This window comes from Canis lupus, chromosome 11, assembly GCF_003254725.2.
Source record: "Canis lupus dingo isolate Sandy chromosome 11, ASM325472v2, whole genome shotgun sequence".
In the NCBI taxonomy this organism is placed as follows: Eukaryota; Metazoa; Chordata; class Mammalia; order Carnivora; family Canidae; genus Canis; species Canis lupus.
This window is the reverse complement of record NC_064253.1, coordinates 19,317,564-19,336,506: the sequence shown is the minus strand read 5'-3', so window position 1 is coordinate 19,336,506 and position 18,943 is coordinate 19,317,564. Positions and strand designations below refer to the sequence as shown.

Genomic DNA, 18,943 nt, shown 5'->3' with positions numbered 1-18,943 from the left:
TGCCTTCTGCATAGATCATGATCCCAGAATCCTAGGATCGAGCCTTGTGTTGGAGCAGGGGGCCGCCTTCTCCCTCTCTCACTCTCCCTGCTTATGCTTGCTCTCTCTCTGTGTCAAGTAAATATTAAGTAAAATCTTAAAAAAAAAGAAAAGAAAAAAGATAAGCAAAGTTGTTCATAGGAAAGGAAAATGACTTCCTTTTGAGAAGATGTTTCATTTGGACTGCATCTTAAAGGGGTATATAGGATTTTTTAAACACAAAGCTTTGAAAATTGGATATAGCAAGAAACTAGAAAAATTGATATACTTCCCACCCAAAAATAACTGTAACATTTTGCTGAAAGTCTTTCCAGGTCTTTTCCTTTGTATATTGTATTTTCACTTGATTGGAATTGTTTTATGTCTATATTATTTTTATTATATGCCTATTTTAAAAAATTCATCATTGCAACATACAGATTTCTAGGGTCATTGTAAATTGTTCTTAAATATATTTGAGAGGATTTTCTCAAATCAGGTAACAGTTTTCCTATTAGGTCATTTTTACATTTTCACTATTATAGCTACACTATAGTTAAGATCCTGGTGAATTTTCCATATTATTTTTTAGAAAAGATTCCCAGGAAGTTAAAGTAATGAATCAGTGGGGTAAAATCTTAATCCCTTTGACAGTATATGGAAGGGAAAGGATACAAGAGGGGGGTAGTGGGTGGTATGGCTGGCAGAATTAATGGGAACTAGACCACAAAGAATCTAGAATGCTTGCCAGAAGTTTTGAGTTTGTTGTTAAAACTGTCTCCGAATTGTGCTTTAGGAAGACTAATATAGCAGTACATTTTTTAGAAGACAGTGGAATAGGAGGCTAGAGAGAGGAAGACCAATTTGAATGATCTAGAAAGCAGAGGATAAGTCAGCAGTGACTGAGGCTCATCCACCTCTAGAGAATACATTGATGTTTGTTATTCACATTAAATCCATCAGAGGACAAATAGATCATTAGCAATGCGTTTTTACCAAACAAATGAGTGAAGGCCATTTTCACTTACTTTTTCAGAAGTTAGAACTTGTTGACGTTTTCTTCAGTTGGCTGCTGTTCCTTTTTGTAATCTGATATTGTCAAAGTCAATACACATAATGTTTAGCTGCCACTGAACTGACCTTTTGAGTTACGGGGAGAATTTTTTGAAATATTGTATAAGACTTGAAATATTCAGGGATCCCTGGGTGGCGCAGCGATTTAGCGCCTGCCTTTGGCCCAGGGCGCGATCCTGGAGACCCGGGATCGAATCCCACGTCGGGCTCCTCCCGGTGCATGGAGCCTGCTTCTCCCTCTGCCTGTGTCTCTGACTCTCTCTCTCTCACTGTGTGCCTATCATAAAAAAAAAAAAAAAAGACTTGAAATATTCAGGCATAAAACTCATACTACTTTTTAAATGTTTTAATTCTTTGACATTTTATTTTATTTTATTTATTTTTTAAAAAGATTTTATTTATTCATGAGAGACACAGAGAGAGAGAGAGAGAGAGAGGCAGAGACACAAGCAGAGGGAGAGCAGGCTCCATGCAGGGAGCCCGATGCGGGACTCGATTCTGGGATTCTAGGATCATGCGCTGGGCCAAAGGCAGGCGCTAAACCGCTGAGCCAGCCACCCAGGGATCCCCCCATCTTTGACATTTTATAACCTAAAAGCATACATTGCAGTACTTAGAGTTGTTTGGATATTTGTTCAATAAGTTTAACATCTCGTTTTTTATTATAGCTGAAAGATAAAGCTTAATGAATGAATACCTTTATATAAATAAATGGGACTTAATTTAAAAAGTTTTATAGCTGTTAATTAATGATGAAATATAGTAAATACCAGACCACCCAAAGAAGTTTTCTTTTAGGGCCAGTTTTCACAGTTATCACTTATTTGTTGTTTTTGTTGTTGTTGTTTTAATCAAAATAAATGGATTTTATTTCTGGGTGCCTTGGGAATTATTTTGAAGCGTGTGCTACCTTTTGAGACTTATACTCTAAATTTAATTTTTTACTGCTGGTAAAATTAAGAATAGTGTTTAATTCTAGCTAAAGAATATTCACTTTTTTAATAAATTGGGAATCTCAACAGTTTGTAAAAACAAAATAAGTTTCATTTTTACCTTATGAAGCTGTTGGATGTGCATGAACATGAATTCTGGCCTTAAAGTCTGACTTCTTATATGTATATTTAAAATATTTTTAATTACATAAGGAATACAGAAGTCCATTCTCTTTGAAAAAGTCTAAAAAACTACAAAGTTCTTTTTGACATTCATAATGCTAATCCTGATTCCCTTTTTTCTGCCTAAACCAAGGCCTCTCAACCTTGGCTAAATATGTTTTTAGGAAAGCAAATATTATTAATAACTTGAGATATCTTTCCTTAGAATCCTTATGTTTTAGATTTTAAAAAATGTTTACTTGACAAGGCTTACTTGACTTCATCTGTGAAATACTGGAGGAAGCCATGAGCTGTTATTACTGAGATATCATTGTGTCTTGCTCTGTATGTGTAAAAAAAAAAACAAAACAAGTTTTACGTAACCCAGAAACTCTCGACATCAGTTTATTTTTGTGTTGATATTGTCATTTGACAGTTACAGTAAGAGATTTAACATTTGAAAAATTTGGATTTTGTTATAATTGTTAATGATAAAAAATGCAAAGAAGAAAGCCACTATAAATATAATGTGCTGCCTTTATATGATGGTAGAATGTTGTAGAAAAAAGTGACTTTGTCTTTCACTTTTTTTCTTCCTTTTTTTTTGTCTGTGATCATTGTAAGAGTTAACTATTTCTTTGCTTTAAAGGCTATGAAAATGAGCCGGAGATCAGCTGATGCCAGTCAGAGGAGTTTGGCATATAATCGAATAGTTGATGCCCTAAATGAATTCAGGTACATATTCTCCAGCTTTTCATGATTTAGACTTGTCTCCAGTGTGCACAGGAAGATTTATTTATTTTCTTTAGCTTACTCTAATAAAATTTAATTCTTAAAATTTCCTGTCCCATGGTCAAAAGAGGGTGTAATTCAGTAGACCACTTCTATGTTATTAAATATTGAATGTCCTAGGGACCCAGGCACATTGGGGATTCATCAGTGGTATGGTTTTTAGTACCAAACCATTACAGAAGCAAATATGACTAGAGGAGGTCTTGTTTCCCCAGAAACGTGCTTTGTCCTCTCTCTTGGGCTCCTAGAGACTGGTTAAGTGCACTAATTAAGGTTTATTATTACCTGTAGTTTATGTATCTCATTTTTAGAAAAACAGATTACGTATTTGTTTACTGACAACTGTGTGGTCACATATTGGGGCAGGGATCTTCCTGTTTGGTTTAAATGGATTATTATGTTTTGAAGTGAGAGCCTGCTTTAGCTTGTGCTGTTTGAGGATTATTACATTGAAACTTTAGGGATGTCATACACACATACACACATTCACACACATACCGACACACATACCTTTTGTTAATGGAGCTAACTGTGGAGTGGTGTATTTAGTAAATTTGACAGAGAAAACTCATGTATGTTTTCAACTTTGCTTATTTTTTATTTTTGTTTTTCTTATATTGTGTTAAAAGTAAACCACAGTGAAAGTAAACCTGGTGTCTTTTTTACCTTCTCTAAAAACGAGAGACTTCATTGCCTCAACAATAGTCTATGTAATTTTTGAAATTGAGTTATAGGTAAGCATTAAATGGAAATTGCATGGTAAAGATAACCAATATGGAGTGTTCTGTCATGTTTTTAATTTATTTAAATTTAAAGAGTTTACTTTATAGCTGTTGTGTAATAGTCATCCACTGAACTCAATTATGGAGAAAGATGAAATTTACTGAAATTTACTAGTCCTTCATCTTTTATTTATAATTATTAGGATAAAAGGCATTAAAAGTAAGCTTAAAAATCTTCCATTTTTGTTCATTAAACTCATGTTTAGGGGAAATTTAAAGAAAAACAAATTAGAGAAAAATTTCAACCTATATTCTCTCTTTTTTTTGTCTTGAAAGGGGGAAATAATTTGTACAAATGAAAATTATATTGAAGCTGATACTTCTATTATTTTTATATGTTAGCATATTAACTTCAGGCCTTTCCTAAGTTACTGAATGAAGCATGCTAACAAATACTATAATAAAGTATTAACATTTTGTAGTTGTAAAGAAACCCCATATAACATTAACTGGAACATCTTAATCATTAACTATATAGTTCAATGGTGTTAAGTATGTATAGCAAAACTCTAGAACTTTTGCATCTTACAACACTGAAACTATATACACTAAACACTAATTCAGTAATATATTTTTAATCAGTGTGTTTCTTTAGTTCATTGGCATCTTTGCTCTTAATATATGAACTATATGTAGAATTATTCATAATTTTATTTGTTCATACCTGTATCTTGAGAATTCAGATTATTATATTTGAGGTGCCATTTATAATTAAATCAGAGCATTATAATGTTTCTTACAGATGAAGTAAATGGAAAATAAAAATGTATTCCCTCAGCATTTCTAGAGGCAATTTAGAACAATTTTTTTAAGATTAATTTTTTTTTAAAGAGAAGTCACATGCATGTGTGTATATACGCAATTGGGAGGAGGGGCAGAGGGAGAGGGATAGAGAGAATTTCAAGCAGACTCTGTGCTGAGCACCGAGCCAGACACAGGGCTTGATCTCACCACTCTGAGATCATGACCGGAGTCAAAATCAAGAGTCAGATACTTCACTGAGCAGCCCCAGGTGCCCCTAGATTAATTCTTAAAGTTAAGTAAGAGCCTACAAACTTTGTTCTTTCCTTTCAATGTTCTGTTGGTTATTCTGGGTCTTTCGCCTCTTCATATAAAAGTCAGAATAATTTTGTTGATATCTGCAAAGTAACTTGTTATTTTGATTGAGATTGTATTGAATTTCTAGATCGTATTGGGAAAAATTGGCATCTTAGTGACAGTGAGTCTTCTATCCATGAAGATGAAATATCTCTCTGTTTATTTAGATATTCTTTCTTAGAGTTTGGTAGGCCCTTTAGATCTTGTACTTTTGAGAGGAAGAGGAGAGGGACAGTGGGAGAGAGAGAATCTTAAGCTCCACACCCAGTGCCTATCCTGATGTGGGGCTTGATCTCATGACCCTGAGATCATGACCTGAGCCAGTATCAAGAATTGGATGCTTAGGGATGCCTGTGTGGCTCAGTGGTTGAGTGTCTGCCTTTGGCTCAGGGCATGATCCCAGAGTCCCGGGATGGAGTCCGGCATCGGGCTTCCTGCATGGAGCTGCTTCTCCCTCTGCCTATGCATATCTCTGCCCCTCTCTGTGTCTCTCAAGAATAAATAAATAAAATCTTCAAAAAAAAAAAATTGGATGCTTAACTGGCTGAACCAACCAGGCACCCCAGATCTTGTATATTTTAAAATATTAATACCTAAATATTTCAGGGTGGGGGATTTTTTGATATTTATCTTGGTTGGTGCTTCATAGGCTTCTTGAATCTTTGGTTTGTTTGCTGTTATTATTTGTTCAAAATTCTCAGTCATTATCCTATATTTTATCTGTTTCTCTGTTCATTTGGTATTTCCATTATATGTATGGGAAATTGTAATTTTCCCACAATTCTTTGATATTCTGTTCCAATTTTTTTCATCCTTTATTCTCTTTGCTTTTTAATTTGGGAAATTCCCACTGACATATATTTAAACTCAGTGATTTTTTCCCTCAGATGTGTTCTGTCTGCTGATGAGCCTATGGAGGACATATTTCATTCCTGTTACAGTGTTTTTGATTTCCAACATTCTCTTTGGAGTCAGTTTCCATCTCTTTGCTCTTTCATGTTATCTACTTTATTCATAAGAATAAAGTTTTGGAGGATGCCCTAGGTGCACTTAAGAATTGTTATGCTTCCTCTATCTGAAACACAAAAGGATGTTTCTTTGATCTTCATTATGGAAATCTGATGGTATGGCCTGATTCTGAAAATGTGGCAGTCTTCCTAAGACTGACACCCAAGGAGTTTTTTAATCACTCAGTGGTAGTTCATATTCATTGTGACACCAATTAGTCAATTGCTATTTAAGCATTCCTACCAGTTATTGGCCCTAGAAGCATCTGCTTCAGGAAAGGTGGTCTCAGCTGTGATTGTTGTTTAGTTTTCAGGGTGATGATTTATCCTCTGACCTAAATTTTGTGAAAAGTCATTGATTTTCAATTTGTTCAGCCTTTTTCTTGTGAGGATTAAAGTGATGACTTCCAAGCTCTTTACTCAGATATTTTTTAATCAATATTTTTATGTAAAAACATGCTGAATTGAAATATAATTGCAAAACCTCATTTGGTTAATACTCAAATTGATTTAGTTAAAACTCAAATTGAATTTATTTGGAACTTAAATTACATTAAAAACCTCTGATTAAAAAAGAAAAATATGGTGGCTTAGCTAATAACTAGACAAACGTAACAAGAACTGTTTCCCAAACTCCTAGATTTCAAATCAGTAGGTCTAGAGCCTAGCATTTTTATTTCACAGTCTCTTTGGGAATTACTTGTTGAAACTGTTTTCAAGGAGAAAAATGACCAAACCTCTACCACTACAATGCTAGTTACATTTGCAGTCCTGCATTGTACAGTTGCAGCTGTACAACCCTGAGAGAGGATGTCAGAGTTAACGTTTGAGAATATTTTTACTTTGAAATAAAGAGGTTCTGGGCTTGGAAATTCTTGAGAGAGAATGGGAGAAGTTCTTTTTTTTTTTTGGGGGGGGGGGGAGGGGGAGAAGTTCTTATGCTTTATTGAAACCAAGACATGTTGAACCTAATACCATAATTTAAAACATTATTAGCTGGGTATAATGGTTATTTATGTATTTCTCATGGTTTACGACAGTTTTGACCTTCATACATTCTCTTGTAGCCCAGTCATTTCTATTTACATAGTTGGAAAATTTTACTTTACATAATTTGGAAAAAAGAATTCTAGAGTGATTTCTCTGAGAAACCTATAAAATATGCCTTTGTCATGGATATAAGTGGTTTTTGAAAAGTATGAAAAGTTTTCATCTTTCGAATTTCTAAATGTAATCTGTAGTTGCTTTAAAGTTCAACCAAGGATTCTTAAGAGTTCTGCTTTTCCTGAAGTGGATAATAAAACTTTAAGAGAAATGTGTTAAAAAAAAAAAAAAAATGTGTTACGAATGATTGGGTATTTTGTTAATAATTCTTAAAAGTTTTATTTTATTCAAATCATTCTGTTGAGTTTAGACTGTAATTATTACAAATATATGTTTGAACAATTCTTTTTGCTTACATGCCTAAAAGAATCTTGATGTATTCTGAGTTTATCACATTTTGCAGTATTACAAAGCAGTGAGTCTTTGCCCTTGTACTTGGAACAGTTATTTACATTAATGGATTGATGGTTTCTTCTACAGTCACTAGCTTTGTGGAAAAAGGCCAAGAGTCCCTATGTGAGGTCTGAGGAAACTGTCATTATAGACCTAGCTGAAGTTATCAGAATAGTAAAGATTGTCAGAAAATTAATTCCTAATAGAATGCTGATCTTGCTCTTACGTTATAAAGTTTTTTTTTAAATTTTACTTATTTATTCATAGAGACAGAGAGAGAGAGAGAGAGAGAGAGGGACAGAGACACAGGCAGAGGGAGAAGCAGGCTCTATACAAGGAGCCCGACGTGGGACTCGATCCTCGGTCTCCAGGATCACGCCCTGGGCTGAAGGCGGCGCTAAACTGCTGAGCCACCCAGGCTGCCCCGGTTATAAAGTTTTTATTCAAAAGAATTTTGAATACCTATGAGTTAATTGGTTTGTTATTAGAGAATATATATGGCTTAGCATTAGAATTTTAGTATTGCCTAGAATTTACAATATGTATGAGTCATAAAATCATTGAAAATGCATGTCATGTTTGTGTACCTTTTCTTTTTTGTTAGATTTTTTTTTAATTTTATTTATTTATTCATGAGAGACACAGAGAAAGAGGCAGAGGGACAGAGGTAAAGGGAGAAGCAGGCTTCCTGCGGGGAGCCTGATGTGGGACTCGATCTCGGGACCCCAGGATCACACCCTGGGCTGAAGGCAGGCTCTCAATTGCTGAGCCACCCAGGCGTCCCTTTTTATTACTTTCTTTCACTTCAGTCATTGTACAAATATGAAAGGCCTATGTAAGTCAGTTAAACATTGTTACAAATTCTTAAGAATACGTTATAAGGGGCGCATGAGTGGCTCAGGTGTTTTCTGACTTCAGGTCATGATATCAGGGTCTTGGGATCCGGCTCCGTGTTAAGCTCCACGCTTAGCAGGAAGTCTGCTTCTCCCTTGCCTCCTGCTTCCCCCTCAAATAAATAAAACTTAAAGTACTTTATAAGCTTTTAAATTTTTATTAAGAAGTTTGTCAGAAGTACTTTTTTTAAGAAGTACTTTAATATATATGTTTAATTTTCATTAATTGTGAATTCACGTACTTGCTGAAATTTATTTATAGCCTCATATTATACTCACAGTGCTTTTATGATCAATTGTAACATGTGCAAACCTTAGCTGTGATGTAGCTAAGCAAAGTCATTGATTTTCAATTTGTTCAGCCTTTTTCTTGTGAGGATTAAAGTGATGACTTCCAAGCTCTTTACAAGTCAGCTGGAATTGGATGTTCAGTGAAAAATTTGAGTAGCATGATAACATTCCTTAATGAGGTTGAAAAAGACAGTGATTTGCCTTTTTGTTTCAGCTCTTATTCTGTAAACACATACCCTACTTGACATCTTTTTAGAGGCAGAGTTTTGTGGTTTGTCTTTTTTTTTTTTTTTTTGGCATTTTGTGCTTTTTGTTAGTGATTTTGCTGTTAAAAATCACCCCCAGTGCACACCTGGGTGGCTCAGTGGTTGTATATCTTTGGCTTGGGTTGTGGTCTCAGTGTCCTGGAATCAAGTCCTGTATCAGGCTGCCCACGGGGGGCCTGCTTCTCCTACTGCCTGTGTTTGCCTTTCTTTCTGTGGCTCTCATGAATAAATGAGTAAAGGCTTTTTTAAAAACATAAGTAAAAATAAAAGAATCCCCAGTGATTTGGCAGTATACTGCTGAAATGCTGTAATATTCCAAAGTACAAGCAAGCCATAATGTGCCCTCAGAGAAAATACATGTAAGGTTCATGCAGGCATGAGTCATAGTGCTATTGGCTATGAATTCAGTGTTAATGAATCAGTAGTGTACTACATAAGGTGTCTTTAAACAGAAACTCACATAAAACAAGGTTATGTATTGAAAGGCTGACAGAAATGTTGATGAGAGACTCACAGGAACCTAACCATAGGTTAGGAACCCTAGGAACCCTAGGAACAGTGATTCAGTGTTCGCTAATTCTTTGCATCAGCTTTGTAGAACCTTACTGTAAATAATGAAAATCTGTCATACTAAATTTTTAAATTATTATTAAAAATTAGCAATTGTATCATTTTTAAAGTATGTGATTATCTGAGACCAGATGAATAAATGAGTTTGGGGTAGTTGAGAGGAGGAAGGAAATGATTCACATGCATGCAGAAACCATGAAACTAGAGAAACAGGAAGCATGTTTAATTAGGAGCCATCTGGCAAAGATGAGGTTCTTGGACTCTAACTTCATGCATATCAAAGAAAACTAAATCAGGTCCACTGTTCTCTTCCAACTAAAGGAATCTTTCATTCTTTAGGGTCAGTCAGGAACAATAAAGGGATGACTAAAAATTCATACTTACCATGAATTAGGGAATAATCATTAGGGGAGAAGAGAGCCCTGTTAGTTCTATATTGCTAATGACAACGTAAAATTGTATATGATGAGAAGCATTATTGCATAATTAATTTCTTTACCTTCTTTGCATTTGATACTCTGAGGTCATATACATAGCCTTAGACACCAAAACTCTAAAGCTAATGTCTTCAGCCGACCACTATACTAATGATAGTGAATTGTCTCTGACCCATGACACATGAACTTGTAGTAGTCACAAATATACTTAAGAAATTCATGAAAAACTAATTGATCAGCTCATTCATTCATGTATATGGTGTTTCTTTTAATCCGAAAAGTACATTTACATACATGGTTAAGAAACAAAACGTGCCAAGAAATCTAATAACGAAAAGAAGTGAACTCCATCCTATCACTCTCGTCCCTGTTCTTATTTCCCAAGAATATTGTTTTAACTCTTACCTATTTCTTTTGTTATGTATCTGCACATTATTAAGCAGTATACTTAATGCAGCTATTTCTTGATTTATCAATTTTGGAGCATATTTATCTCCTGCCGTGAGTTTATACCTGCCCATTGGTCCTTGAACTTTAGTATAGCTAAACTTTAGTATAGCTCTAGCACTAGCTTGTCTTTCAGTTCTGGTAAATTTTCTGCTTTCTCTGATTCTCTGTTTTTCTCTGTCCTCTCTCTCTTGAATTCTTTTTGTTAGTAACTGGCATTTCTTGATTGATCTTTTATGTCTCTTTCATGTTTTCCCTTTTCCTGAATGTATTATTTACTATTTTCTCTGGAGTCATTTTGTATATTTGTGTGTTTCTGTTTTTCTCTTTGTGTGCCTCTGTCCTTGAAGGTATTATGGGTTGCCTATCCATAGTTGAGGGCAAAGCACTAAAATACAGGTTGGGAGTTCCGTGCATAATTAGGCACAAACTGGAGAACTTCACTTAGTGCTTAGAACTCACTTAGAACTTCACTTTCCTAAAGTGAAGGACAATGTTTCTCAATCTGTTTTCATTATCACTTCTTGAAAAGGCATATTTAAGACATTTTTTTCCTCCTCATTGCCGTCCCTTCTTCCCATAACATTTTAAAGCCACAACATTTATTGTATATGTTTATGTATTGTGAAAGATTCAAATACCAGAAAGGGTTTGGGCAATGTTACTTCTTTGGACTAGTCAGTTACTACATCTGCTCTTCTGTCTATAGTCATTCTTTGGGAAAATAGGGTATAGAAGAGGGTCACCAACCATTTACAGATCTTGAATTAGTCTCCCAGTTTATAGTCCTGTTTAACTACTGCCCTCAACTTTTCCAGGCCCTTGTGAGTCCTGGGCGTCTTTTTCAGATTAGCTCCTTTATGTACATGTCCCCTACCTTGAACACTATAAACCCATATGTTTATCTACCTTACCACTTCACTTAACATTCCTCTCTATGCTTTGGGTTGCAGAATTTTATTAAGTCTATAATTTGAATTTTAAGTAAGATTACTCTCCATTTTTATTTGTTATAGTAATTTGTTTTCAAATCCTTCGCCGATGTTCATTTGAAACATCAGAACTGAAAGGTATAACACTGGTGCTTGCTTTTCCATCTTATCTGGACATGTTTAATAGACTTTAGCATTTAGCATTTTCACATATTCCTAGTTGATATTCAGATCACATCTTCCTCTGTAAATTCCTTTACCTCTTTCCATTTATTTTAAATAAATTTAAATAAAATTTCCATTTTATTTTAAAGTTCTCAACTGTGATATTATGTCCTACCAAGAACTTTTTAATGTCATCTGTGTCACTTTTCTCCCTTATATTGTGTTCATACTGGGTCAAGGTTCAATAAAACTTGTACAGGCAAGAGAATTCTTTTCCTTTTTTTGGATTCTAGGTGTTAGAGAATTATGCTGAAGTAGGTATTAGAGCTTGCAGAGATCTCAGAGAACTTCTAGAGCTATACTTTCTAAGATAGTAGCCATTGGCCACATGTGGGTACTTAATTTAAATAAAAATAAATAAAATTTAAAATTGAATTCATCAGTCAAACGGACCACATTTCATGTGAAGGCTAGGGGATGCCATCTTGGATAGTGTAGATAGAGAGTATTCCCATCTTTGCCAGAAGTTTTGTCATATAGCACTGTTCTAGAGAGTAGAAAGTACAGCACCATTCTGTATCTTCCAAGAGATCAGCTAGTTTCTTAAGACTCAACTTTGTAGGAGTTGCTTAATCTAGTGAGTGTATAGGACTTGGCTGAATAGATATTAATGTAGAAGGAAAATGATTGATATCTTAAAGATATCCTTGAAGCCTTAAGGAGAGAATGCAAGTCATGGGACTAGCTATTGTCTAAGTAAATGCAAGAGACAGCCAGGAAATCATCATCATAATTGTGCAATAATGCTCTCTTGTGTTGATTCAAGGAAAAATTTCAGGAGGTTGAAAGTCATAAAATACAGTATGCAGATTTAGTATCCTCATCATCCTTTAGAAATTTACTAAAGAGTCTCAACATAGTCAACAAAATGATGCTGATAAACTATTGTTTTGAGTGAGTATATGGATAAGCTATTATCTAAATCAGAATATTTTTCTTTTCTAGGTTGTTGATAATTTACATTATATTTAAGTATGTCATACCTTAGAAATGTAGAGCAGGAAAGGCTTTAGAAATTATCCAGTCCTATGCTTTCATTTTACGGGTGGAGGAAACTGATGCTTAAAATAGGGAAGTGGGCAGCCCGGGTGGCTCAGCGGTTTAGCACCGCCTTCAGCCCAGGGTGTGATCCTGGAGACCCCGGATCAAGTCCCACAACGGGCTCCCTGCATGGAGCCTGCTTCTCCCTCTGCCTGTATCTCTGCCTCTCTGTGTGTGTGTGTCTCTCATGAATAAATAAAATCTTTAAAAAATAAAAATAAAAACTAAAATAGGGAGGTAATTTACCCCAGGGCACACAATCTTTGAGAGTAGAGCCAGCACCAGAAGCAACATATTTTGAGTTCATGTGCAGACTATTTCCTGTGGTACTATGCTGGTGACAAAGAAGGAATGACTTTGATTCAGTGTGTCCTTTTGAAAGCTTGAATAATCTCTGTGAGGCTCAAGCTGGTAACATAAAATTTAAGAGTATGTAATTCTGGGAACTATGAATTTAATAATGGGTTTTCTTCTTTTTAGAACAACAATTTGTAATCTTTACACAATGCCACGAATTGGAGAGCCTGTCTGGCTTACAATGATGTCGGGGACTCCAGAAAAGAACCAGCTTTGTCATCGTTTCATGAAGGAGTTCACTTTTCTAATGGAAAATGCTTCCAAAAATCAGTATGGCTTTCTCTTTATATCTTAGATATATTATTATTTATTATAACTTGATACCTAGATTGTGATCAACCCAATTATAAAAGCTAAATAATCAACTGTTTTCTTTGGAATTATTTTATATTATTAATAACCAAAACAGAATTCTGAAGGATGTTTAAGAGAAAGGACATGGAAGAAGGCCACAGAAAATAGTAAAATGAATGAAATGAATGAAAAACAGCCAAAAGGTCTTTATGTGTTAAGTTAAAATTCCTGACAACTTAGAGAACTCTCTGAGCCTTCCCATTTTTTGAATTGTTTCTACTTACACAGTTTCATTCTATAGAAAATGAGTTAAAAAAAAAAGGGCCAGGATTTCAATGATACATATTTAATGTGATATTTTATCATACTGTTACTTGTAACCATTTATCAAATTCCTAGAATCTAGATGAGTAATTTAGATGTTTTCTTCTTTTTGATGGTACACAAAGCTTGCTAAATACTTTCCTTCAATTTCCCATTCAGTAATTTGGAAATGTATAGACCTATTGGTTGACTCATTAATTTTTCAGATTAAACACTGAAGAGAAACCAGTTTTTCAAGTAAAATGTTATTTTTGTTTTGTAATTATGATCAGATATAGCTCTGTGTGAATACTATTTTTATTTTAAAGATTCCTTTTTAACTCTCACCCAACTGCAAACTTCATTTTCATCCAGCTGATATGCCTGTCTTTTATTCTTTCCTTTCCTTTCCTTTTCAAATGCTCTTTGGCCACATGAGAGTATGTACTCTCTTTGCTCTATTCTGTTGCTGCATTTTACATTAGATTTAGTGAAGACAGACTAGAATCTGATAGGATGTGTTTTGTTTTCAGATTCCTGCCAGCACTCATTACTGCAGTTCTGACCAATCATCTTGCCTGGGTTCCAACGGTCATGCCAAATGGACAGCCACCTATAAAAATATTTTTAGAAAAGCATTCCTCCCAGAGTGTGGACATGTTAGCAAAAACTCATCCGTATAACCCACTTTGGGCACAACTAGGTATGTAGTCTGAAAACCCTTACATTATGCATGGCACTTAGACTTTTCTATAACTATGCGGATTATTTTATAGCAAAAACATAAATAAAATGTTTTGCCTCCTCCATTTTTTTTAAGGATTTTATTTATTTATTAATGAGAGACACAGAGAGAAAGGCAGAGACATAGGCAGAGGGAGAAGCAGACTCCCCGCTGGGAGCCTGATGTAGGGCTCGATTCCAGGACCCCAGGATCACATCCTGAGCCAAAGGCAGACCAGTGAACCATCCAGGTGCCCCTTTCTCCATTCTAAAGCACTTCTTCTTTCCTTGTCCTTTTCATGTCTGCTGAATTGTAAAATCTCCATCTTAAGTCTAATACCAATTTCTTATAGCTACAGAACTTGAATTAGAGCAAGAGAAGCAGGATCATGACTGGTTTTCTTATAACATCAGTCTTCAGGGTGTTTTATGTTATGTACTTTGCCTAGAAAGAATGAATCAAAGTTACCTATGATAGCTAGAATAAATTTGGTTAACTGAGAAGCAGTCATTGAGGTTTCTGTGTGCCACTTCTATTTGTTGAGTAATTTTGGAAAATGTTTCCCTAGTGTGAGACCCCATTAAATAAATGGGTAACCAAGGAGAAAGGGGTAGTTTATAAGTTGACAATCATTAAGAAGGCATTATAGCATGGTGCTTAAAAGTTTAGGATGTAAGTCAGGCAGACCACATATGGGTCACAGTCTGTTTATAAATTAGGGATAATTGTATATATAGTACATACCTCATAAAGTTGTGACAGTTAAATGAGAAAATACTTGTAAAGTGCTTAGAACAGTGTCTGGTAAATGTGACTGCTATTATTCCTACTCTTACTCTATTGCTGTTAGGTCATGGAGGAGGAGTCCAAAGAGAACATTTTGATGACTTGATAGAAACTCCCCTTAGGTTGTGCTGATGAGTGAGCTTGCCAGGCAGGTTGTCATGTAGCTTATTCATGTAACTTCCCTCCCTTTCTCTTTCTCTTCTTTCTCCATCCTTCCTTTACTTTCTGCTACTTAATCGAGGAGTAACTGACACATAGCAAACACATATATAAAGTATACAATTTTGTAAGTATTAATATTTATGTCAAAACATAAATACTTCTGAAACCATCACCAAAATCAAGGTGGTAAACATTCTCATCAGTTCCAAAAGTTTCCTCATGCCCTTCTATAATCCCTCCTTCCTGTTCTCCTCACTCTGCCTGTTCATGTTCCACTGCTCCCACATACACAGCCAGCCACTGGGTGGCTCAGTAGGTTAAGTGTCTGCCTTTGGCTCAGGTCATGATCTTGGAGTCCTGGGATTGAGCCTCTTGTTGGGCTCCCTGCTTAGCACAGAATCTGCTTTTCCCTCTCCCTCGGCCCCTGCCTTCCTGCTCATATGCATCTGTGCATGCTCTCTCTCTTTCTCTCTCTCAAATAAATAAAAATCTTAAAAAAAAAAAAGGTAGTTTATTACTAATGGTAATAAATACGAGGACAATAATGATAATTCAAAAAGGAACTGTAAGAGAAATGGTAAAATTAATGAAATTTCAGTTAGGGAAGCTTACTTTTTCTCAAGGGAGGATGCTTAAGTCGGAAGACTTGGACTGACAGAGAATGAGAGGAGAAGGCAAGTATGTAGCATGAGGAAAGGTGCCTAGGTGTTAAAAGTGCTGAGTAGATTCAGTGTTCCAGTTTAAGTAGTCTGCTTTATGTGGGACTTTTTGCAAATAATGGTGAAAAAGTGTAATTATAAGAAGATAAACCTGGAAAAATAAAGTGGAACCAGTCAGGAAAGACTCACTTGCCATGCCAAAGCAGTTCAGTTTATTTGTTAATTCATGAGAACCTTAGCAGTAGTTTTGAACAGTGGCATGATAGCAATAGAGCCATTGTATTAATCAGAGAAGAATTGTCATAATACTGTTTATAGCATATATTTACCTGAGATCTTTTTATGTTTGTTCCTTTAAAAAGTGTAGGAGTTATGCTTTAAAGTATGTATACAGACAATTTAACTAAAAATTAGATTTAAATTAATGATGTATTCTCTATTTTAAGAGTACTTTGGCACCTGTTTCTTCATCTGATTTAAGCTATAGCATAAATACAGAAATTACATTGATAACTCTTAGGTCCCCCCCCCCCCTTTTGTAATGGCTGTTTGCACCTGGTGTGGATACAGAAGTGAAAATGAATCATGTGGCTGAATGTGTTGCCCTTTCTCTTCCTCTTAGGATAGATCTCACTCTTCCTTTCCTTTGTGGTTTTTTTATAAGTACGCAATCCTCTAGGAATTAGAAGGGGACATAGACTTTTAAAAACATGGGAGCTAGTTTGGGGTCCTGGGTAGGGCAACAACAGTTAAGCTTTAGGGATGTGATTCACATCAAGAAAGGTTAGGTGTGTGATGTGACTACTCCAGTTCTGCTCCATTCTACCATAACCCCCTTCTCTCCTTGCCCCCCAATAGATATTATGCTTTCTCTTCTCTGCATAGAATCCTTCTGAGCATAATCCTTTAGATAGTACTTTTCTGCCCCAGTGAAGTGCTCTGCATGAGGCCTGGCACAGAGAATGTTCTTGGTCAATGTGACTTTCACAATTGACTCTCCGGTTGAGATTTCAGAACCACAGGAGCTGTTTAAAGAGGAAACTAGAAAGTCCCTCTATTCACTTTTCTCTTTGGTTAACACCATTTATCTGATCTTATCCTCCTGAATTGTCCTCATCTTATCCTCCTGAATTATATCTATCACCTATTAAAGAACTAAGGGTAAAACCTGAACTAGCAATCTTGCTATAAGAGTAGGTATCTGATCATTGAAATAGCCTGCTTGGCTACATGAGGAGAGGATGTGTCCATTAACTGTTTTTCCATTGCAGGGGACTTGTATGGCGCTATTGGTTCTCCTGTACGATTAGCGAGGACTGTGGTGGTTGGCAAACGACAAGACATGGTCCAGAGGCTGCTTTATTTTCTTACTTATTTTATAAGATGCTCTGAACTTCAAGAAACTCATCTTTTAGAAAATGGAGAAGATGAAGCCATCGTTATGCCAGGCACAGTAATTACTACAACTTTAGAGAAAGGTGAAATCGAAGAATCTGAGTATGTGCTTATCACAATGCATAGAAACAAAAGCAGTTTGCTTTTTAAAGACCCAGAAGAAACAAGGACTCCTAACTGTAACTGTAAATATTGCAGTCGTCCACTCCTTGGGCAAAATATAGAGAATGTTTCACAACAAGAGAGAGAAGATATTCAAAACAGCTCTAAGGAGCTGCTAGGAATTTCAGATGAGTGTCAAATGATTTCTCCCTCTGACTGCCAAGATGAAAATGCTGTTGATGTTAAACAGTTCAGAGATAAATTAAGAACTTGCCTTGACACTAAGTTAGAGACAGTTGTTTGCACAGGATCTGCTCCAGTAGACAAATGTGCCTTGTCAAAATCAGGCTTAGAGCCAGCAGAGGAAACATGGCATAGTGAGGAATTGCTGAGTTCAGGTAATCACACAGGCAAAGTGTTGAGATCCACAGGAATGGTTGTGGAAAAAAAACCTCCAGATAAGCTTGTGACTGCTGCGTTTTCTTGTGAAGCATCACAGACAAAGGTTACCTTCCTGATTGGAGATTCTATGTCACCTGACTCCGATACTGAACTCAGGAGTCAGGCTGTGGTGGATCAGATTACCAGGCACCACACCAAACCACTGAAGGAAGGAGGGGCTAATGATCAGCAGCATCAAGAAACTAAACAAACAACTGTTAAGGACCAATCCGGAGAGTCTGATATACCAAACATGGTTTCTGGAGAGACCTGTGAACTTCCCTGTTGGAATCATTCAGATCCAGAAAGCATGAGCTTATTTGATGAATATTTTAATGATGATTCAATTGAAACCAGGACTATTGATGATATTATTGCAGTTAAAACAAGTACAGACATTAAGGAACACTGCTGTATGTTAGAATTTTCAAAAGGATTGTGTACAAAAAATAGCCAACAGAACAGTGAATTTTGTAAATGTGTAGAAAAAGTTCACCAGGATTCATGTAAAACCTGCTTTCCTCAGCAGGACCAAAGAGATACACTCTCCATTCTTGTCCCCCATGGGGATAAAGAGAGTTCAGAGAAAAAAATTGCTGTAGGAACTGAATGGGACATTCCAAGAAATGAAAGTTCAGATAGTGCCCTTGGGGATAGTGAAAGTGAAGATACAGGTCATGATATGACTAGACAAGTAAGCAGTTACTATGGAGGAGAGCAAGAAGATTGGGCAGAAGAGGATGAGATACCTTTTCCTGGGTAAGTAGAAGTTTTAACTTTAATAGACCCTGTATAAACATGTACCATTCTTCTGTTTAGATGGTCTCTGGAGGTTGGTGATAACTAATATGAAAGAAGAAATTATTGTCCTGGACAGATTCTCTTCTATTACTGTGTGCTCTTAATGATAAAAAAAACTTAAAAGTTAAGCTCCATAGGCACCCCAGAAAGGCTCTGTGAAGGCATTAAAGAAAAGTATGTATGTAGGAAATTCCTTACTGCTTAGGAGTTCTCAGGTCATTTAGGAGTGAATTTGCGCCCAGGTATGGACCTGTGCTGAGCTCAACAACTAGAGAAAGGTAATCACGCAGAAGGTGGGAAATGGCTGTTAGAAGTGAATTTGGCCAAGACTAAAAGGAAAACAGGAAATATATATACTCTAGGTCAAGTACAAGATTCATATGAGAAATGTTATATTCCAAGCTTTGGGTTTGTGATGAATTTAATATTTAACTACTTTGTTTTGGATGATGGTT

At 35.8% G+C, this 18,943-nt stretch overlaps 1 protein-coding gene across 7 annotated transcripts in view; it reads left to right on the top strand.

Moving 5' to 3' along the window:
• Window positions 1–18,943, top strand: part of FNIP1 (folliculin interacting protein 1) — a 154,778-nt gene that overhangs the window by 114,563 nt on the left and 21,272 nt on the right. For all 7 annotated transcript variants that reach the window (XM_025432813.3, XM_025432812.3, XM_025432815.3 and 4 more), the window contains 4 exons: window positions 2,836–2,921; window positions 12,945–13,091; window positions 13,952–14,121; window positions 17,021–18,446. In XM_025432813.3, coding sequence (XP_025288598.1) covers window positions 2,836–2,921; window positions 12,945–13,091; window positions 13,952–14,121; window positions 17,021–18,446 — 1,829 coding nt within the window. The remainder of the gene's footprint in view (window positions 1–2,835; window positions 2,922–12,944; window positions 13,092–13,951; window positions 14,122–17,020; window positions 18,447–18,943) is intronic.